Source organism: Ornithorhynchus anatinus, chromosome X5 (genome assembly GCF_004115215.2).
Source record: "Ornithorhynchus anatinus isolate Pmale09 chromosome X5, mOrnAna1.pri.v4, whole genome shotgun sequence".
Taxonomy (NCBI): Eukaryota; Metazoa; Chordata; class Mammalia; order Monotremata; family Ornithorhynchidae; genus Ornithorhynchus; species Ornithorhynchus anatinus.
Genome location: NC_041753.1, coordinates 59,573,836 through 59,591,646, shown reverse-complemented (window position 1 = coordinate 59,591,646; position 17,811 = coordinate 59,573,836). Strand labels below are relative to the sequence as shown.

Here is a 17,811-nt window from a genome sequence, read left to right as displayed (position 1 = left end):
TTCAGTAAAATTCACCTCAATTTCATCAGAAATCATTTAATTATACTGAGCTAGGAACTGACAAAAGAGATGGTTTGGAAAAAACACATGAAGCCCCACAAAATATCCATTATATAGGATGCCAGACACAATATTTTAAATATATTTGGATGCCTGATAGCTTATGTATTGGGCACCCAGTGAGTTTTTATTTAAAATTTGGAACCACACTAAATTTTGGCACAGGAATAGAAAAAAACAACACATGATTGCTAGTGTAGAGCACAAGTGAAATGGATTAACAACACTAGAAATTTAGATATTTTATGTCTAAATTGACATTCAGGGAGGAACATGCAAGGAATAAAGCAAAAATATTTATAATTATTAATTAAATTTGAGTAAAACAACCAGTATGTAGAAAGGCAGCCCCTAAGGGGGAAATTAAGCAGGAATGTCTATTCTTTATTCTTTAGCTGGCAGAATACCCACTGATAATTAGGACCTAAAATGACATGCAGTCACAGTGTTTGTACTTGAAAAAAACAGGCATAAAAATACTGAAAAAGTAAAAACGTTGGATTTTTCTTTGTAGAAAACGTTTTTGCAGGACGATGGTTTGCTGTGTGTTTCTTGACAGCTGCAGTTTCTCAGGAATAAAACCAATGTCCCATAGTCAAGAGTACAAATTCCTCATGTAAAATTTCTCATTAAAAAAAGACACTTTTCAGGACTATGGCGTACCTGTAGAACACCAGATAGACTGGAGCCCTAGAGGGAGCTGAAAACTGTGCTAGCCTCCTACTGGTGACCTACACAAAGGATAGCTTGTAAAACGTATATTTCTACCCCCTATCTCCCGGCCCCAAGACAACCTAATTTTAAACTCCAGAGGAGCATAGTGGAAAACTGTAAACTTTTTGAACGGCAAAACTTTAGGCATAACTAGATCTCAGAGATGGACAATCCATAGCCTCTATGAAAGCCCATTCTAGGATTTGTCACTCAAATAGTCAAAAAATGATTCATGTGCCACCAAAAAAAATCACTTTTGTTTTCATTTGAGCTCATTTTCTTATGTTTGGTCTCACATTTCAAAAAAAGAATCCCTCTTTTATGAGGGTAAGTACAGACTCAAGCACATGGGTGATGCAGTAGGGGAGGAAAAAGAGGATAGGAAGATGAGAGATTAGTCAGGGAAGCTTTCCTGGAGGAGATGCAATTTTAGGTGGGCTTTGATGATGGGGACAGTAGTGGTCTGTCAGATACGAAGAGGGAGGGAGTCCAACGCAGGAAGGAGGGCATGAGCAAGAGTCTGACAATGAGAAGGATGAGAGTGAGGCTCAGTGTTTGAGGAGTTAAGTGTGCAGGCTGGGTTGTATTGGGAGAGGACTGAAGACAAGTAGTGAGGAAGGAGCACAATGAATGACTATGTTCCCCCCTATTCTTCCATCACATTCTATCCAAATCATGCTTGAAAAAGTTGTGTTGGAGAAGGAATGCCTGACATACAATCTTTACTCTTAGCTGTAGGATGATGTTTGATAACTACACCATCTGAGTCACAGTGAGAGGAGATGCCCACCAAACTTTCTCTAAGAAGGCTCAAAGAGGCCAATTTCACTTGTCAGAATTGTCTATACTATGCCCCTCCCCCCCCGACAGCATTCTGTTGCAAGGAATCGAGGGGGTGCCTCTAGTTTGACAAGCTCAATCTACAAGCACGAGCAATTTTCAAAGCTTTAAACTCAATCTGTAAGTAGGAACAATTTCCATAGCTTTAAACTCAATCTACAAAATGAGCAATTCCCATAGCTTTAAAAGAAAAGCAGATGGAGTATTAATCTGTTTCTCTCCAGGGGAAAATATTAATGCTTATCCACATATGGGGAAGGAACAATAAGAAGTAATAGCATAGGTTATGAATTGGATTACTCAACCTCCATAATACTTGAGCAATAAAATTTTCTTCAGGGTAATAATTCCCAGTTAAATGATAGAGTCTCTAGCCAAATTGAGAAACCAGACTACAAAACATGTTCAGAAGCGTGGTTCTGCTTTAATATGGTATGGCTTCGGCTTCATGGATAACCCATACACTGGGGTTAAATCTAGCTGGGCTCCAGAGCACTTCTCCAACTTCAGGTGCTGCAGGACATTGGTAATGAAAATAAAAATCTCATTGCGAGCCACATCTTCTCCCAAACATTTTCTTATTCCCAATCCAAAGATCAAAACTTTCTCAACAAGACCTTTGTTCAGCTCCCCATTTTCATTCAGGAATCTCTCAGGCCTAAATAAGTCAGGTTTCTCCCAAAGAGTCCTATATCAAATGGAAGGGAAAAGAAGAAAAGGTTTTTCAAGTGACCCTTGGAGACTATGTAACAGAAGCACAGTCGTTTGGGAAATCATTATTATTAATTGTCATGCATAACACACCTTATCCTTGCTATTCACCATTTGCTATAAATGTTCAATTTTGACTCATAGTTAACTATAATTTCCTCCCAAATCTAAAGAAGGTGCCAGAAGAAATGGTCATATGCATATGTATGGGCATCAGACATAGACTAGGTACCTCAGCACAAGTTTTCCTTAATGCAGGATTCTGCGAAAACGCATCCCCACGTTATAGGAGAACTGGCTGGAGTATTTACAGTATATCTGGATTACAGAAAGATATTCTCCCTCCCAGAGTCTAACCGACACCTCACAGTGATGGAAGGGAGGAAGGGGGTCAAACGGCCAGGAGTTTGGGAATGAATGCCTGCTGGGGGTAGGCCACCCTTGTTAAAGGAACTGACTGAAGGATCATTTATGGTGTCTCACATGGTGGAAAGGCTCAGCAGGAAATCCTGACAATGGCTGCTTAAAAAAGGTGGCAAAGGGGGTAAAGCTACCAAGATGGCTACCCTGGCAACTTCCTGCTGGTGGGGGTTGGTACTCCGGCATAACATCGGTTTCATGCTGTGTCACTAGGGCCTAAAATGAGTTTTGTACCCAAAATTCCTGCCCTCATTTTCCGATGTGCTGCATTCCCGCCTGTCTGCTTGCTTCTTGCACCCACTGACCCAGCGGAAACACAAATGGCAGAGGCAAGAGAGGGCCAGTGGAACTGCACCACTGTGGGCAGGGATTGTCTCTCTCCGTTGCTGAATTGTACTTTCCAAGAGCTTGATACAGTGCTCTGCACACAGCAAGCGCTCACTAAATACCACTGAATGAATGCATGCACAAACCATTAGCGCTATAATTACTGATTCTCAGTCCCCAAGTCTTCATTTCTTTGCTATTTTGTCATTTACAACAGGAGACTCCATCATCATACTCTATATTTAAAAATAGCTATCAAGACCAAAACATGATTGTAGTTGGAATATCCACTGGACAAAATAGTGTATTTTAAATGAAAAATCTGTGGCCCGGAGGAAGGAGTATGCACCTGGATGTCAGGGGATTTGGGTTAAACCTACCTCTGCCACTTGACTGCCATATGCCCTTATACAAGGCACTGAGCTTCTCTGTGCCTCAACTGCAAAACTGCAAAATGGGGATTCGATCCCTGTTCTCCCTCTGTTACTAACAATGGCATTTATTAAGCACTTATGTGCCAAGCACCATCCGGGACAGGGACTATTGATCTTGTAACATGTTGATCTTGTAACTTCCCCAGAATATAGTAAGTGCTTAAATACCACAAACTTATTATTTCCAAGTTAATGGCTATAATTATGCTTAGACTTATAATTTTTCTCTGATCTCCCTTCCTCCTCTCTCACCCCGCTCCAGTCTATTCTTCACTCCACTGCCCGGCTCATCTTCCTGCAGAAACGATCTGGGCATGTCACTCCCCTTCTTAAACACCTCCAGTGGTTGCCTATCAACCTCCGCTCCAAACAAAAACTCCTCACTCTAGGCTTCAAGGCTCTCCATCACCTTGCCCCTTCCTACCTCTCCTCCCTTCTCTCTTTCTACTGCCCACCCCGCATGCTCCGCTCTTCTGCTGCCCACCTCCTCTCCGTCCCTCGGTCTCGCCTATCCCGCCGTCAACCCCTGGACCACGTCCTCCCGCTGTCCTGGAATGCCCTCCCTCCTCACCTCCGCCAGGCTAATTCTCTTCCCCTCTTCAAAACCCTACTTAAAGCACACCTCCTCCTAGAGGCCTTCCCAGACTGAGCTCCCCTTCTCCCCCTACTCCCTCTACCGCCCCCATTTCACCTCTCCGCAGCTTAACCCTCTTTTCCCCCCATCTCCCTCTGCTCCTCCCCCTCTCCCTTCCCATCCCCTCAGCACTGTACTCGTCTGCTCAACTGTACATATTTACATTACCCTATTTATTTTGTTAATGAAATGTACATTGCCTTGATTCTACCAGAATTCTAGGACACCTCTTCCAGTGCTTCACTCTCTCAGGCTCATGGTACATTGCTCTGCACATACTAAGTGCTCCCTTCCCCTCCCCTCAGCACTGTGCTTATTTGTATATATTTTTATTACCCTCTTTATTTTGTTAATGAGATGTACATCCGCTTGATTCTATTTATTGCTATTGTTTTTGTCTGTCTGACTCCCCCAATTAGCCTGTAAGCCTGTCAATGGGCAGGAATTGTCTCTATCTGTTGCCAAATTGTACATTCCAAGCGCTTAGTACAGTGCTCTGCACATAGTAAGCGCTCAATAAATACTATTGAATGAATATTTAATTGCCATTGTTTTTACGAGATGTTCTTCCCCTTGACTCTATTTATTGCCATTGTTCTTGTCTGTCTCCCCCGATTAGACTGTAAGCCTGTCAAAGGGCAGGGGCTGTCTCTATCTATCTGTTGCCGACTTGTTCATTCCAAGCGCTTAGTACAGTGCTCTGCACATAGTAAGCGCTCAATAAATACTATTGAATGAATGAATGAATAATTAAGACTTTCCAAAGGCTTTTGCTTAAATTCCTCATAAAACACATTTCAAAATATTTCATAAAATCCTATTTACAGATTTGACTAATAGAGAAATATGGTAGGTTTTGAAATATAGTGAATATTTGTGGCATTAAATTGAGATAATAATAATTGTGGTATGTGTTAAGAGCTGACTACGTGCCAAGCACTCTACTAAGCCCTAGGGTAGATGCAACATAAGCAGATTGGACACAGTTCCTGTCCCACATTGGACTCACAGGATAAGAGGTAGCAAAAACAGGTATTTTATCTCCATTTTACAGATGAGGTAACTGAGGCACAGAAAAGTTAAGTGACTTACCTTGGATCACAGAGCAGGTAAGTCACTTAACTTTTCTGTGCCTCAGGTAAGGTAAGTAGCAGAGCTAGGATTAGAACCCAGGTCTTTTGACTCACCAGGCCCTTGCTCTTTCCACAGGCCACTTGGGTTCTCATAGATAAAAGAAAGTTCAGGTGACTGGACAGAAGTAGATTTGGCTACTAGGAAAAGTCAAATATATAATTTGACTTAGCTATATGTTGCAAGAATTCAAATTCTTGCTTCTCCTTTCTGGTAAGGTTTAAAAACCTTTAAATACTGAACCTGTGAAAGACAATGGGAGCTATACAAATGCTAGTGGAAGGTTGTTGCGATGCAATTCTGTCAGATAAAACTACCTTCTAATACTGAGCACACATTAATAAATGAAACAATTCAGTGAAACATTCAGGGATACTTACTCATCATGGTTAACCTGATAAATGTTAACAAAAACGCAGGTTTTCTGGGGAATGAAGTAACCATTGAGAATGGTATCTGCTGTAGTACTGGAAAAGCAAAATGAAAATTTATTACTATTAGGTCCCCAAAAGCGTCAATCAATAAATGGTATTGATGAAGCACCTATGATCACTAGTACTACTAGTAAATAATAATCAATACTCCTACTAGAGAAGCAGCGTGGCTTAGTGGAAACAGCACAGGCTTGGGAGCCAGAGAAGGTGGGTTCTAATCCCAGCTCCGCCACTTGTCTGCTGTGTGACCTTGGGCAAGTCACTTCACTTCTCTGTGCTTCAGTTCCCTTATTTGTAAAATGAGGATTAAGACTGTGAGCCCCACGTAGGACAACCTGATTACCTTGTAACTACCCCAGTGCTAAGAACAGTGCTTGGCACATAGTAAGCGCTTAACAAACGTCAGTATTATTATTACTACTACATAGGGTACCATACAAGGTGTGTGGGAGAGTACTATAAAATTAAAACACTTGACTGTTATTTTCAGAGACCTGCAGTTTAATGGGGGAGATAGACACTGAAAGTATATTCCAGAAATACAGCTCCTGCTCAACAAGTTCATTCATTCAATCGTATTTATTGAGTGCTTACTGTGTGCATTCACATCCATTACCTAACAAATATGATGAGTCAAGGATAATGCCAAGGTTACAGGCTCATGAGACAGGGAGGATAGTGGTGTTGATGGGAAAGTCATGGGGAGGATAGGTTTGGGTGGGAACATGAGAAGTTCTGTTTTGGACAAATTTGAGGTTTTGGCAGAACATCCAAATAAAGATGTCCTGAAGGCAAGAATAGACGCAAGGAGAATTAGGATGAAGTACAGGCTGTTGGATGTAGCAAGAAGGATATCATCAGTGAGCTTAGACAAGTCAGTTTCCACGGAGTGAAGGGGGTGGAAGCCAGATTAAAAGGTCTCAAGGAGAGAACTGGAGGCAGTGGATGTAAACAACTCGTTCAAGGAGTTTGGGAAGGAATGGAAGGAGGGAGATGAGGCGATTACTGGAGGGAGATGAGGGGGTCAAGGGAGAGTTGAAATTATGCCGTGTAAGTTATGAACCCAGTGTAAGGATTCCAAATTTGGGAAAGACTGCCAAAGTGTATCTTCATTCTATCTGAAACAATTGCTATACTTCACTTTTGTAACTGCTATTTAACATTAAATTTTTCAAAGAACAAATAGGATTTCAATTTCAAGATTCATTCAATAGTATTTATTGAGCATTTATGTGCAGAGCACTGTACTAAGCACTTGGAATGTACAAATCGGCAACAGATAGAGACAGTCCCTGCCCACTGACGGGCTTACAGTCTAATCGGGGGAGACAGACAGACAAAAACAATAGCAATAAATAGAAGCAAGGGGATGTACATCTCATTAAACAATAGCAATAAATATAATCAAGGGAATGTACATCTCATAAGCAAAATAAATAGGGTAATAAAAATATATACAAATGAGCGGATGAGCACAGTGCTGAGGGGAGAGGAAGGGAGAGGGGGAGGAGCAGAGGGAAAGGGGGGGAAGGGGGCTTAGTTGAGGGGAGGTGAAGGGGGGGCAGAGAGGCAGCAGAGGGAGCAGAGGGAAAAAGGGAAGCTCAGTCTGGGAAGGCCTCTTTGAGGAGGTGAGCTCTCAGTAGGGCTGTGAAGAGGGGAAGAGAATTAGTTTGGCAGAGGTGAGGAGGGAGGGCATTCCAGGAAGCGGGAAGACATGGGCCAGGGGTCGACGGTGGGATAGGCGAGAACAGGGGACGGTGAGGAGGTGGGTGGCAGAGGAGCAGAGCATACGGGGTGGGCAGTAAAAAGAGAGAAGGGAGGAGAGGTAGGAGGGGGCAAGGTGATGGCGAGCCTTGTAGCCTAGAGTGAGAAGTGTTTGTTTCGTGCGGAGGTTGATAGGCGTTTCGTGCGGAGGTTGATAGGCAACCACTGGAGGTTTTTAAGAAGGGGCGTGACATGCCCAGAGCGTTTCTGCAGGAAGATGAGCTGAGCAGCGGAATGAAGAATAGACTGGAGCGGGGAGAGACAGGAGGAAGGGAGATCAGAGAGAAGGCTGACACAATAATCCAGCCGGGATATTATGAGAGCCTGTACCAGTAAGATAGCCGTTTGGGTGGAGAGGAAAGGGTGGATCTTGGCGATATTATAAAGGTGAGACCAGCAGGTCTTGGTGACGGATTGGATGCGTGGGGTGAATGAGAGAGCCGAGTCAAAGATGACACCAAGGTTGCGGGCTTTAGAGACGGGAAGGATGGTTGTACCATCCAAAGTGATAGGGAAGTCAGGAAGAGGACAGGTCTTGGGAGGGAAGATAAGGAGCTCAATTTTGGACATGTAATCTTAAATCTTAAAGATCCTTATTGATACTGATTCCAGAAAAACACTTCTACCTTGTCTACACCATGCAAATGTATGCAGTAATATGAAAAAGATCCTTAGCCGATAGCTTAATGGTCATTGACTGGGGGCGAGGGATGGTTTTATTAAGTGATTTTTGTCACAGGGCATTCCTATTTGCCTGGCCATAGTAAATCGGATCTGTAAAGTCCTGGCAACAATCCATGACTGTTTTGTGCCTCCCGGTGAATTGGAGGAGCTGCACGACTAACAAACAGATCATGCTTGGGGGTGGCTGCTGATCCCTGATTCTGCCTCTCCCTCTACTCCTGGCCTGACCTGCCTGGAACCTGAAGATCTGCCCTGAGGTTTCTTAGACTGCCCTCTGGGTGGGTGGGTGGGTGAGTGAAGTCTCCCTAATAGTGAGTTCAGTTTACACAATCAAAAACATCCAGTTTTAGGTTAGTGCTTCCCAGCAAAGTCATCTTGCATCAAAACATGACTGAAAATGGAGAATTTCTACTCAAAAATCCAGTAAGTTTAATGGCACTTCCTAACAGAGACACAGTATTAAAAATGATGGAATAACTGGCTTACCAGTGAGGAATAGTAAAGGGTAGGAATGTGGTGTGCCTGAAGATTTCATTTATAAAAGCTTCGGTATATGGTAAATTTTTTCGGTCTTCAAATCTGGGTGGCTTCAGCCCAATATTTCCATCTGCAAGGAATAAATGCTGGGTCTTAATGATATAAATCAAAAAGCTTAGGGAAAATAATGGGGTCAGGTCATATTTTGCATATGTAAAACATGAGATTACCAATTTCTGCCTGAATTTTTGTTTGAATCTCAGGGTAGTTTATCAAGTAGAGAAAGCTCCAATTTAGACAAGTTGACACTGTGTCAAACCCTGAAAAACAAAAAAAAAGTGTTCATAGTAAATACATCCAAATATTAACAGATATAAATCATTATTATGTAGCACACTCAATCGTATTCATTAAACATTTACTGTATGCAGAGCACTGTACTAAGCACTTGGGAGAGTACAATATAAGAAAAGATCAGATACATTCCTTGCCCACAAGGAATTTATAGTCTGGGGGGAGACAGACATTAATTTAAACAAATTATAGATATGTACATATGTGCTATGGGGCTGGAGGCACAAATAAAGTGAGCAAGTTGGGGCAAAACAGAAGGGAGTGGAAGAAGAGAAAAAGAGGGAATAAAGTGTTTACATTCTCTTTCTGCTGATAGATTAATGTTTCAAGGACACATACCGGCACCAAAGATGTCATTCACAGTACTTATGATCGTATCATCAGGTAAGATAGGTGTTTTCCCAGTTGAGTTCTTGTCATAACAGATGCTAATGAGAGCATCCGTTATGTCTCTGAGGTAACCCTAAAGAAACAAATCTTAAAATGTTCATCCATTAGCTCAAGCAATACTATGTATGCAAATACAATCTAAGGCCTAATTTAAAAGCAGAGTTGGACATGTTCATATAATAATAATGATGGTATTTGTTAAGCGCTTACGATGTGCCAAGCACCGTTCTATAACTTGGAGCTACTGAGCCCAACTGTCTAACTTGGCCCTGAGAGCTCACCTCCTCCAGGAGGCCTTCCCAGACTGAGCCCTCCCTTTCCCTCTGCCCCTCCTCTCCTCCCCTTTCCCCTACTCCCTCCCTCTGCTCTTTGCCTTCCCCTCCCCACAGCACTTCTGCATATTTGTATATATTATTTATTACTCTATTTCATTAATAATAATAATAATGTTGGTATTTGTTAAGCGCTTACTATGTGCCGAGCACTCTTCTAAGCGCTGGGGTAGACATAGGGGAATCAGGTTGTCCCACGTGGGGCTCACAGTCTTAATCCCCATTTTACAGTTGAGGGAACTGAGGCACAGAGAAGTTAAGTGACTTGCCCACAGTCACACAGCCGACAAGTGGCAGAGCTGGGATTCGAACTCATGAGCCCTGACTCCAAAGCCCGTGCTCGTTCCACTGAGCCACTCTTGCCACATAATTAAGAGAGAAAGAGTAGATTGAGTTCTCTGCCACAAATGACCATGAGTTTCTACTTTACCTGGAAATAAATGGGCAACCTTTAGAGGATTTTGAAGAACAGGGAGATATGTGCCTAATGACATTTTTGAACCTGATCCAGAAAGCAGAGTGAAACATGGGCTAGAAAGGGGAGAAAATCTCCAATCTCATTGCAAAAAGCATTTTATGATCTTGGAACTTTTGGGGTTCACCTGAGATTGAGCATGAAACTGAATTTACCATATGCAGATTGAAATGGCCAATTTCTGTAAACCATCAAAGCCACTGATTACACAGGAATTCTATGGATATCATGCCTCTTGCAAGGACAGAGGGATTATTTACACTGGAAAAACCCTTAATATTTAGCATCTTACCTCATCATAGGTGACGTAATGTTCTTGTACGTGTTGCATGATAAACTGATTTAACATGTGATAATACTCACGGGGTGCATTTACAACCCGCAGCGGAAGATAGCGGAAACATGGTATGAAATCCGCTGGGTTCACAGCACTGGATGCTTTCAGTAAATCATCGTTTATTTTAATCACCTTTAGAAATTTCTCATCAGTATGCTCATACCTCTTGCCAAAGCAAAGGGCACAGACCACATTAGCAACAGCACAGGTGAGGGAGCCCCTGGGGTCAAAATTGCCTTGTGTGGCTGTCAGTTCTGTAAAGATCTTCACTAACTCTGACACTTCCCCACAGACGTGTTCTTCCAGGAGGCAGGAGCAGGTAGAGGACTTTGCTTCTGCTTTGGAAAAAGACTTTAAAGCATTAATTGCCATTTTTTTGTGATGCTTCCAACTGTCTCCGTAGTTTGTGGAAAACGAGAGACTTTTTCCATTGGCAAAGAAAGAAAAGGTGTGCATATTGGGTCTGCCAGCATAGTTCTCTCCGTCTTGGAATAATACTCTTTTCACTGGTTCCATCCCATTCACAACTACAACAGGTACCATTCCCAGTTTGATGAGAAACACATCTCCGTATTTTTTCCTCATCTCGATAAATGAAAGATAAGGATGCTCTCCCAGCTGAAGAAGATTTCCTATGACCGGTAAAGCCCATGGGCCCGGAGGAGACGGTGGCTTTTGGCCCCTGTTCCTTAACACATTTATAGAAATAAGGACAATCACCAGCATTAAAAGAGAAGTGGTTAACTCTCCAGGAATCATTTTCAGAGCAAACTTTTTTTTAGAACATGGAGCACCTGAAACAGAAAATAAATGCACTTTACTGGAAAGCTTACCTAAAGACATTTCCAAGAGTAAGAGAAAAATGTCCAAACATGTAAAACAAAGTATTCTGCCAAAAAAGTAATCCACAGCTGCTGCTCCCAAGCACCTCACCTAATGCTGCACCACATAAAAACCAGTTGTAAACACCACTCCTGGTTCTCCAGTGCCTGGCCCGATCCTACACCACAAGACTGACTTAGCAACACCTATAATTCCTGAATCCCGAACTCTCGACGCAGCTGGCCAGTGCATTAAAATCCTTTGCCCTACTCTTCCAAGTAGAACCTGAATACGGATAGTGAATGGAGTATACAAGTGCTTAGTACAGTGCTAAGTGCTTAGTACAGTGATGTGCACACAGAAAGCGCTCAATAAATACGATTAAATAAATGAATACAAGCTGAGATCAGGAGCACAAGGGGCTTTGGCGGTGCCTTTTGGGGCATTTTCTTCTAATTGCTTGATATTCTGAAAATCATTACACTGAAGAGAATAACAGTGCAGATATACTGGGCTTGCTTCTCTAAAGGGATAGGGCTACCATTTTTTATGGTATTTGTTAAGTGCTTACTATGTTCCAGGCACTGTTCTAAGCACTGGGGTAGATACAAGATAATCAGATTACTATTAAGACTCTCTGTGCCACATGGGGCTCACAGTCTTAATTCCCATTTTACAGATGAGAAGATTGAGGCACAGAGGAGTGCAGAGTTTTGCCCAAGGTTACAGAGCAGACAAGTAGCTTAGCCTGGAGTATCACCTAGGTCCTTCCGATTCCCAAGCCTGTGATTTATCCACTAGGCCATACTGCTCTCCTTGAATAACCATTGGGTTATTCTGATTAGACTGTGGGGATTCAATCCAAACATTTTCTGATGGGTCTTGATCTGCACAGATTCTCCACAGAGTTTGGGGCAAATCTAATATTAGGATGAAAAAGCTGCATTCACATGTTCCTCAATGGCTCTAAGAAAATCCACCCTGATAGCCAGCAAATGACAAGAAGATACACTAGTACTTTGTCATGAGCTTGATATTCTGAAAATCATTGCCCTAAAGAGAAGAACACTGCAGATAGACTGGACTTGCTTCTCTAAAGAGATAGGGCTACTATTGGGTCATTCCAATTAGACTGAAGGAATAAAAACAAACCTATCTTGTTCATACTAGGCCTTTTGCTGTATGAGCACAGCCTCAAGGGTGTCTTTTGAGGCAGAGTGGCCTAGTGGAAAGAACCCAGACCTGGAAGTCAAAGTCCCTGGGCTCTAATCCCGGCTCGACCACATATCTGCTGTGTGACCTTGGGCAAGTCACTTAACTTTTCTGTGCTTCAGTTCTCTCATCTGTACAATGGGGATTCAATACCTGTTCTCCCTCCTACTTAGAATGTGAGCCCCATGAGGAACCTGATGATCTTGTACTACCCAAGTGGTTGGTACAGTGCTTGGCACATAGTAAACTCTTAACAAATATCACAATTATTGCTATTATTATGATGATGATTGGTCCAGAAAGCCCTCCAATTGGCAGCTTTGTGTTGCTCCCTTCATCCCACTGCTAGCCTGGCAGACTGGCCAGAGGCTTCCACAGTTCAACCAGTCACTGGCATCGACTGAGCACTTACTGCGGGGGGGGTGCGAAAGAGTAAGGAAGAAGGATGGAAGATGGCTGGTCAGGGCTAGGAGATGGAAAACTACAAGTCCCGCTTGTTAATGGGTTAGCCATCAGGCTTGCTGATGTATACTGACATGTACTACGAGTGTATAACTCAAAAACCATTAACTTTTTGACATTAACATTAACCATTAACATTAACCATATGATTAACCACTAACTTTGTTTGTGCAGGGCAATCTCTATTAAGTGCTGAAAGTTAGGTTCCCATTTATAGAGTCTGACCAGTGGAAATTCATTTTTAAAATATGCTTAGTCTTCTGCCATGAATCAGAGCTGATATTCAGTCTGAATGTGTCAGCCATCTTATTTGCCATATTTTGGGGAACTCAAAGTAAGAGGCCAAAAGACATGGGGAAATCACAGGGCACTGCAGCTTCCTCCTTCCCCGCTTACATGTTCATTCTTTCATTCAATTGTATTTATTGAGAGCTTCCTGTGTGCAGAGCACCGTACTAAGTGCTTGGAAAGCACAGTTCAGCAACAAAGAAAAACAATCCCTGCCCACAACAGGCTCACAGTCCAGAAGGTGGGGACACAGACATCAAAACAAGTAAGCAGGCATCAATAGCGTCAATCTAAATAGAATTATAGATATATGTACATCAAAACAAGTAAACAGGCATTAATATAAATAGAATTATAGATAGTGTGCATATAACCACGAGTTCGGTGGGGCGAATGGGGGAGTAGAGCAAAGGGAGCGAATCGGGGCGATGGGGAGGAGGAGTTGAGGAAAAAGGGTGGCTTTGTCTGGGAAGGTCTCCTGGAGGAGGTGAGCCTTCAGTAGGGCTTCGAAGGGGGGAAGTTTCCACCTGCTTTCACTGTCATTTCCACTGGGACAAAAGTCTGCCCACCAAGGGGGATGGAAATGATACTGAGCACAAAACCAACAGGAATTAAAAAGCCAAAAGGGAGAAGTGGCAACAAGACCCAAAGGGGAAGGCAAAAAGTGCATAGGGGGACAAAAAGCAAAAGGTGGGATAGGTGAAAAATTAAGGGCAAGAGGAAGGGAGGAAGAGTGTAACAATAATTGCACTTTCTAGGTACCAATCACTGTGGAAAGCACTGGCATAGATACAGGATGATAAAATTGTACACACGCCCCCCGTCCCACATGGATCTCACATTCTGAGAGAGTATTTTAATCCCCATATTACAGATAAGGAAACTGAGGCACGGAGAAATTAAATGAAGTAACTTGCCAAAAGTCACACAGCAGCTAAGTGGTGGAGCCAGGGTTGGAAATCAAACAGACAACTAGTCCTGTGCTCTATCCAGTAGACCAAGCTGCTTCTTTAGGGGGGCAAAACAGAGAGGGGGCTGAAAAAGAGAAGCAGCATGGTCTAACTGATAGAGCACTGGCCTGGGAATCAGAAGGATCTGGGCTCTAATCCTGGCTCTGCCACTTTTCTGCTGTGTGACTTTGGGTAAGTCACTTAATTTACCTGTGCCTCAGTTACCTCAGCTGTAAAATGGGGATTAATATCGTGAGCCCCCTGTGGGACTTGGACTGTCCTGATTAGCTTGTATCTACCCCAGTGCTGAGTACAGTGCCTAGCACATAGTAAGCCTTTAAATACCATTAAAAAAACTAAAAAGAAGGGAAAGAGAGACAATCTAAGCCTCATGTGGGGCAAGGACTGTGTCCAACCTGATTAAGTTGTATTTATCCCAGTGTTTAGAACAGTGCTTGGAACAGAGTAAGCAAATAATGAATATCACAATCATTATTATCCTTATTATGTATGGAGAAGTAGAAGATGGATGAGAGGGAGGAACACCGGACAGATGGAGGGATTTTGGCTAGAGAATGAGCTCTGTCTTTAGGTCTTTTATCTCACTCCATAACTCTGTCTAAGTTCTTCCTGAGTCCCATCCTATTTTCTGTTTCTGCCTAGCCATCGTGGTGGACCCCAAATTTACAATAACAAAAATAATAATAATAATGTTGGTATTTGTTAAGCACTTACTATGTGCAGAGCACTGTTCTAAGCGCTCGGGTAGACACAGGGTAATCAGGTTGTCCCATGTGAGGCTCACAGTCTTAATCCCCATTTTACAGATGAGGGAACTGAGGCACAGAGAAGTAAAGTGACTTGCCCACAGTCACACAGCTGACAGGGGGCAGAGCAGGGATTCGAACCCATGACCTCTGACTCCCAAACCCGTGCTCATTCCACTGAGCCACACTGCTTCTACAATGCCTTTGGAGGTCCCAAGCTGGGTTGGAACCCTAAAAAGTCTGTCTATTACAGTTTTATAGCACACTTCAGCATGTGTTTCATTGAACTGAACCCGGCCATTTCTCTCGGCTCGCTTTCTCCCCCAAGCTTTTTTTTTTTTTAAACAGTATTTGTTGAAGTGCTTTCTATGTGTCAAGCACTCTTCTTAGCGCTGGGGTAGATATGAGTTAATCAGCACAGATACAGTCCCTGTCCTACGTGGGGCTCCCAGTTTAAGTAGGAGGGAGATTGTATTGAATCCCCATTTTGCAGTCGAGGAAAGTGAAGCACAGAGCAGATAAGGGACTTGCCCAAAGTCACAGCAGGCAAGCAGAGAAGCTGGGGTTAGAACCCAGGTCATCTGGCTCCCAGGTCAGTGTTTTATCCACTAGGCCGCATTGCTTCCCTTTTAGAAGGCCCACATCATCCACAGTGAATATGCCATTCCCTCTCAGACTCAAAAGTTGGCACCCATGGTTTTCAATCCAAATGGTAACATTTTTCATTAACAAGAAAATCAAGAAAGGAGAAGAGACAAAGATTTCTCTTCATTTTGGGTCTGATCTATCATACTTTGTTCCAGAAGCCTAGTTTCATAATGCTTAATTTCACAGACCATTATTTCCTAATTCATTTCCTTGTTTCAGTTTTTTCAGCTTTCAAGTTTAATCATGTTTAGCTTGTTATTTACTTAAGGCTCAGCTGTATTATGTTGTTACAGTGCCTTGTGGACAAAGAGCTAAAACTTCCTGTTTGCTAATGTGAATAATAATCAACTGTATTTACCAAATAAAACTTTGATAATAGGAGAAGTGCAAACATGGTGAGAGGAGTGTCTTAGGTGGACCTCTGCACTTTTTAAGTACATGATCAAAATAGTCTCAGGAATGTTTATAATGCATTAGCTCCGGACACGGCATAAACTGTTCATTCCATATTCTTGGCAACAGCCAAAGCGGGCTTCTTTTCTCTAGTGCTCTTCAGGGCTCTAAGAGGTAGCATTGCTGGCATCCTTCCTAAAGTAATTCTTGGAATCAATCTGAAATTGTGTTTGTTCAGGAGGGGGTGGGTATAGGGCAAACGCTGACCATATGCAAGTTCAAACTCTGAGTGATCCGTGGATAATCCCACCAAATGAGCCGAACTGAACCCCAAAGAGAGGTCACCCACCGCAACCTCGGTGCGCCGACCTCTCAGGCTCCTGCCCTCGTTTCCACCAAAAGAACCCCTGGGATTTTGAACGAAGAGCTGGATCACCAGATCCTCTGCCCTTCCCAAGCCTGGAAAGAAAGTGCCGAAGGGCTGGCTCACCTGTCCCCTGATTCCTGTCAGGTCCACTGCAGTCCTGGGAGGGCAAGGTTTTGGGTGCTCTACTGGCCACGCTGCTGGAGGGGGCTAGCCTGCCCAGAAGTAGATTAGGGCTCGCTGGTCTGGACTGGTGCACGGTGATGGAAGAGTTTGACTCTTGGCTACAAGCCCAGAATGCTGTGGGAGGGAGGTTAAGAGGGTGGGAAGGGGGGAGGAGGAGGGGAGGGAGAGGCTGCCACTGGGGAAGGAATTAGACCATCATCCAGGCCACTGAGAACTAAGAAGGAACGGTGTAGAGGGCCTGTGTTGAAGGTGTTAAGGTTGGAGGATGTGGGCAGGGAATTCATTGAAACTGGGAAGCAGGAATGGGAAAAGAGAGAGGAGAGGAATTATGGCATGATGGGGCAGGGAGGAAGAAAGTGGGAGGAACCAGGAGAGGGAAAGGATGAAGGGATAAGGGGAGGGGAGCAGAGCAGCAGTGCCAGATTGAAACAATCAGGAGAGCAGATTGGGTGCAAGTGAGGAAGGGAACTAGAGAGGGAAAGCAAAGAAAGCCAAGGCAGTAAGGAAAGTTGCTAGGAAAGTGGAAGGCAGCTAGTAGGGAGAATGTAATATTAGAAATGAGGTAAAGGAGGGGAGAGAAGTAGGTAGCTGTGAAATCGGAGGTTAAACTCGAATTTTACCAGAGCTAGGGCCTCCTGTTGGGCTCATTCTGAAACTACTGCCTTTGTTAAAGCCACCCAACAAAATGGGAAAGTAGAAGAAAAGAAAAGGATGAGAATGCACCATTCTTTTAATGAGAGAAAAGTTAGTGAATAAAGATCTCAGAGGCTAAGGGGTTTTTGGGGTTTTTTTTGTTTTTTGGGGGGAGTGGTTTAATGGTATAATAATAATAATGTTGGAATTTGTTAAGAGCTTACTGTGTGCAGAGCACTGTTCTAAGTGCTGTGGGAGATACAGGGTCATCAGGTTGTCCCACGTGAGGCTCACAGTCTTCATCCCCATTTTAAAAAGATGAGGGAACTGAGGCACAGAGAAGTAAAGTGACTTGCCCCCAGTCACACAGCTGACAGGGGGCAGAGCCGGGATTCTAACTCATGACCTCTGGCTCCCAAGCCCGGGCTCTTTCCACTGAGCCACGCTGCTTCTCTAGCAGTGTCGTATCAAGCACTGGCTCTGTGCCAGGCACTTTACTAAACACTAGATACAAGACAATCAGGTTGGACACAGTCCATATTTCACATGGGGTTCACACTGCTTTAAT

The 17,811-nt window shown here is 43.3% G+C and overlaps 1 protein-coding gene across 2 annotated transcripts in view; it reads right to left on the bottom strand.

Annotated features, from left to right (window-relative positions):
* CYP1D1 (cytochrome P450 1D1) overlaps nucleotides 1-16,934 on the bottom strand; it is a 51,256-nt gene extending 34,322 nt beyond the window's left edge. The window contains exons 1-7 of one of the 2 annotated variants that reach the window (XM_001506056.5): nucleotides 16,551-16,934; nucleotides 10,474-11,312; nucleotides 9,324-9,447; nucleotides 8,861-8,950; nucleotides 8,640-8,760; nucleotides 5,652-5,738; nucleotides 134-2,302 (exon numbers count right to left, since the gene is read on the bottom strand). In XM_001506056.5, the coding sequence (XP_001506106.2) occupies nucleotides 2,020-2,302; nucleotides 5,652-5,738; nucleotides 8,640-8,760; nucleotides 8,861-8,950; nucleotides 9,324-9,447; nucleotides 10,474-11,277 (1,509 nt within the window). In that variant the 5' untranslated portion in view covers nucleotides 11,278-11,312; nucleotides 16,551-16,934 and the 3' untranslated portion in view covers nucleotides 134-2,019. Of the gene's footprint in view, nucleotides 1-133; nucleotides 2,303-5,651; nucleotides 5,739-8,639; nucleotides 8,761-8,860; nucleotides 8,951-9,323; nucleotides 9,448-10,473; nucleotides 11,313-16,550 lie in introns of those variants that run through there. The other variant, XM_029056346.1, reaches the window with a different exon arrangement.
* Nucleotides 16,935-17,811: the final 877 nt, after the last annotated feature.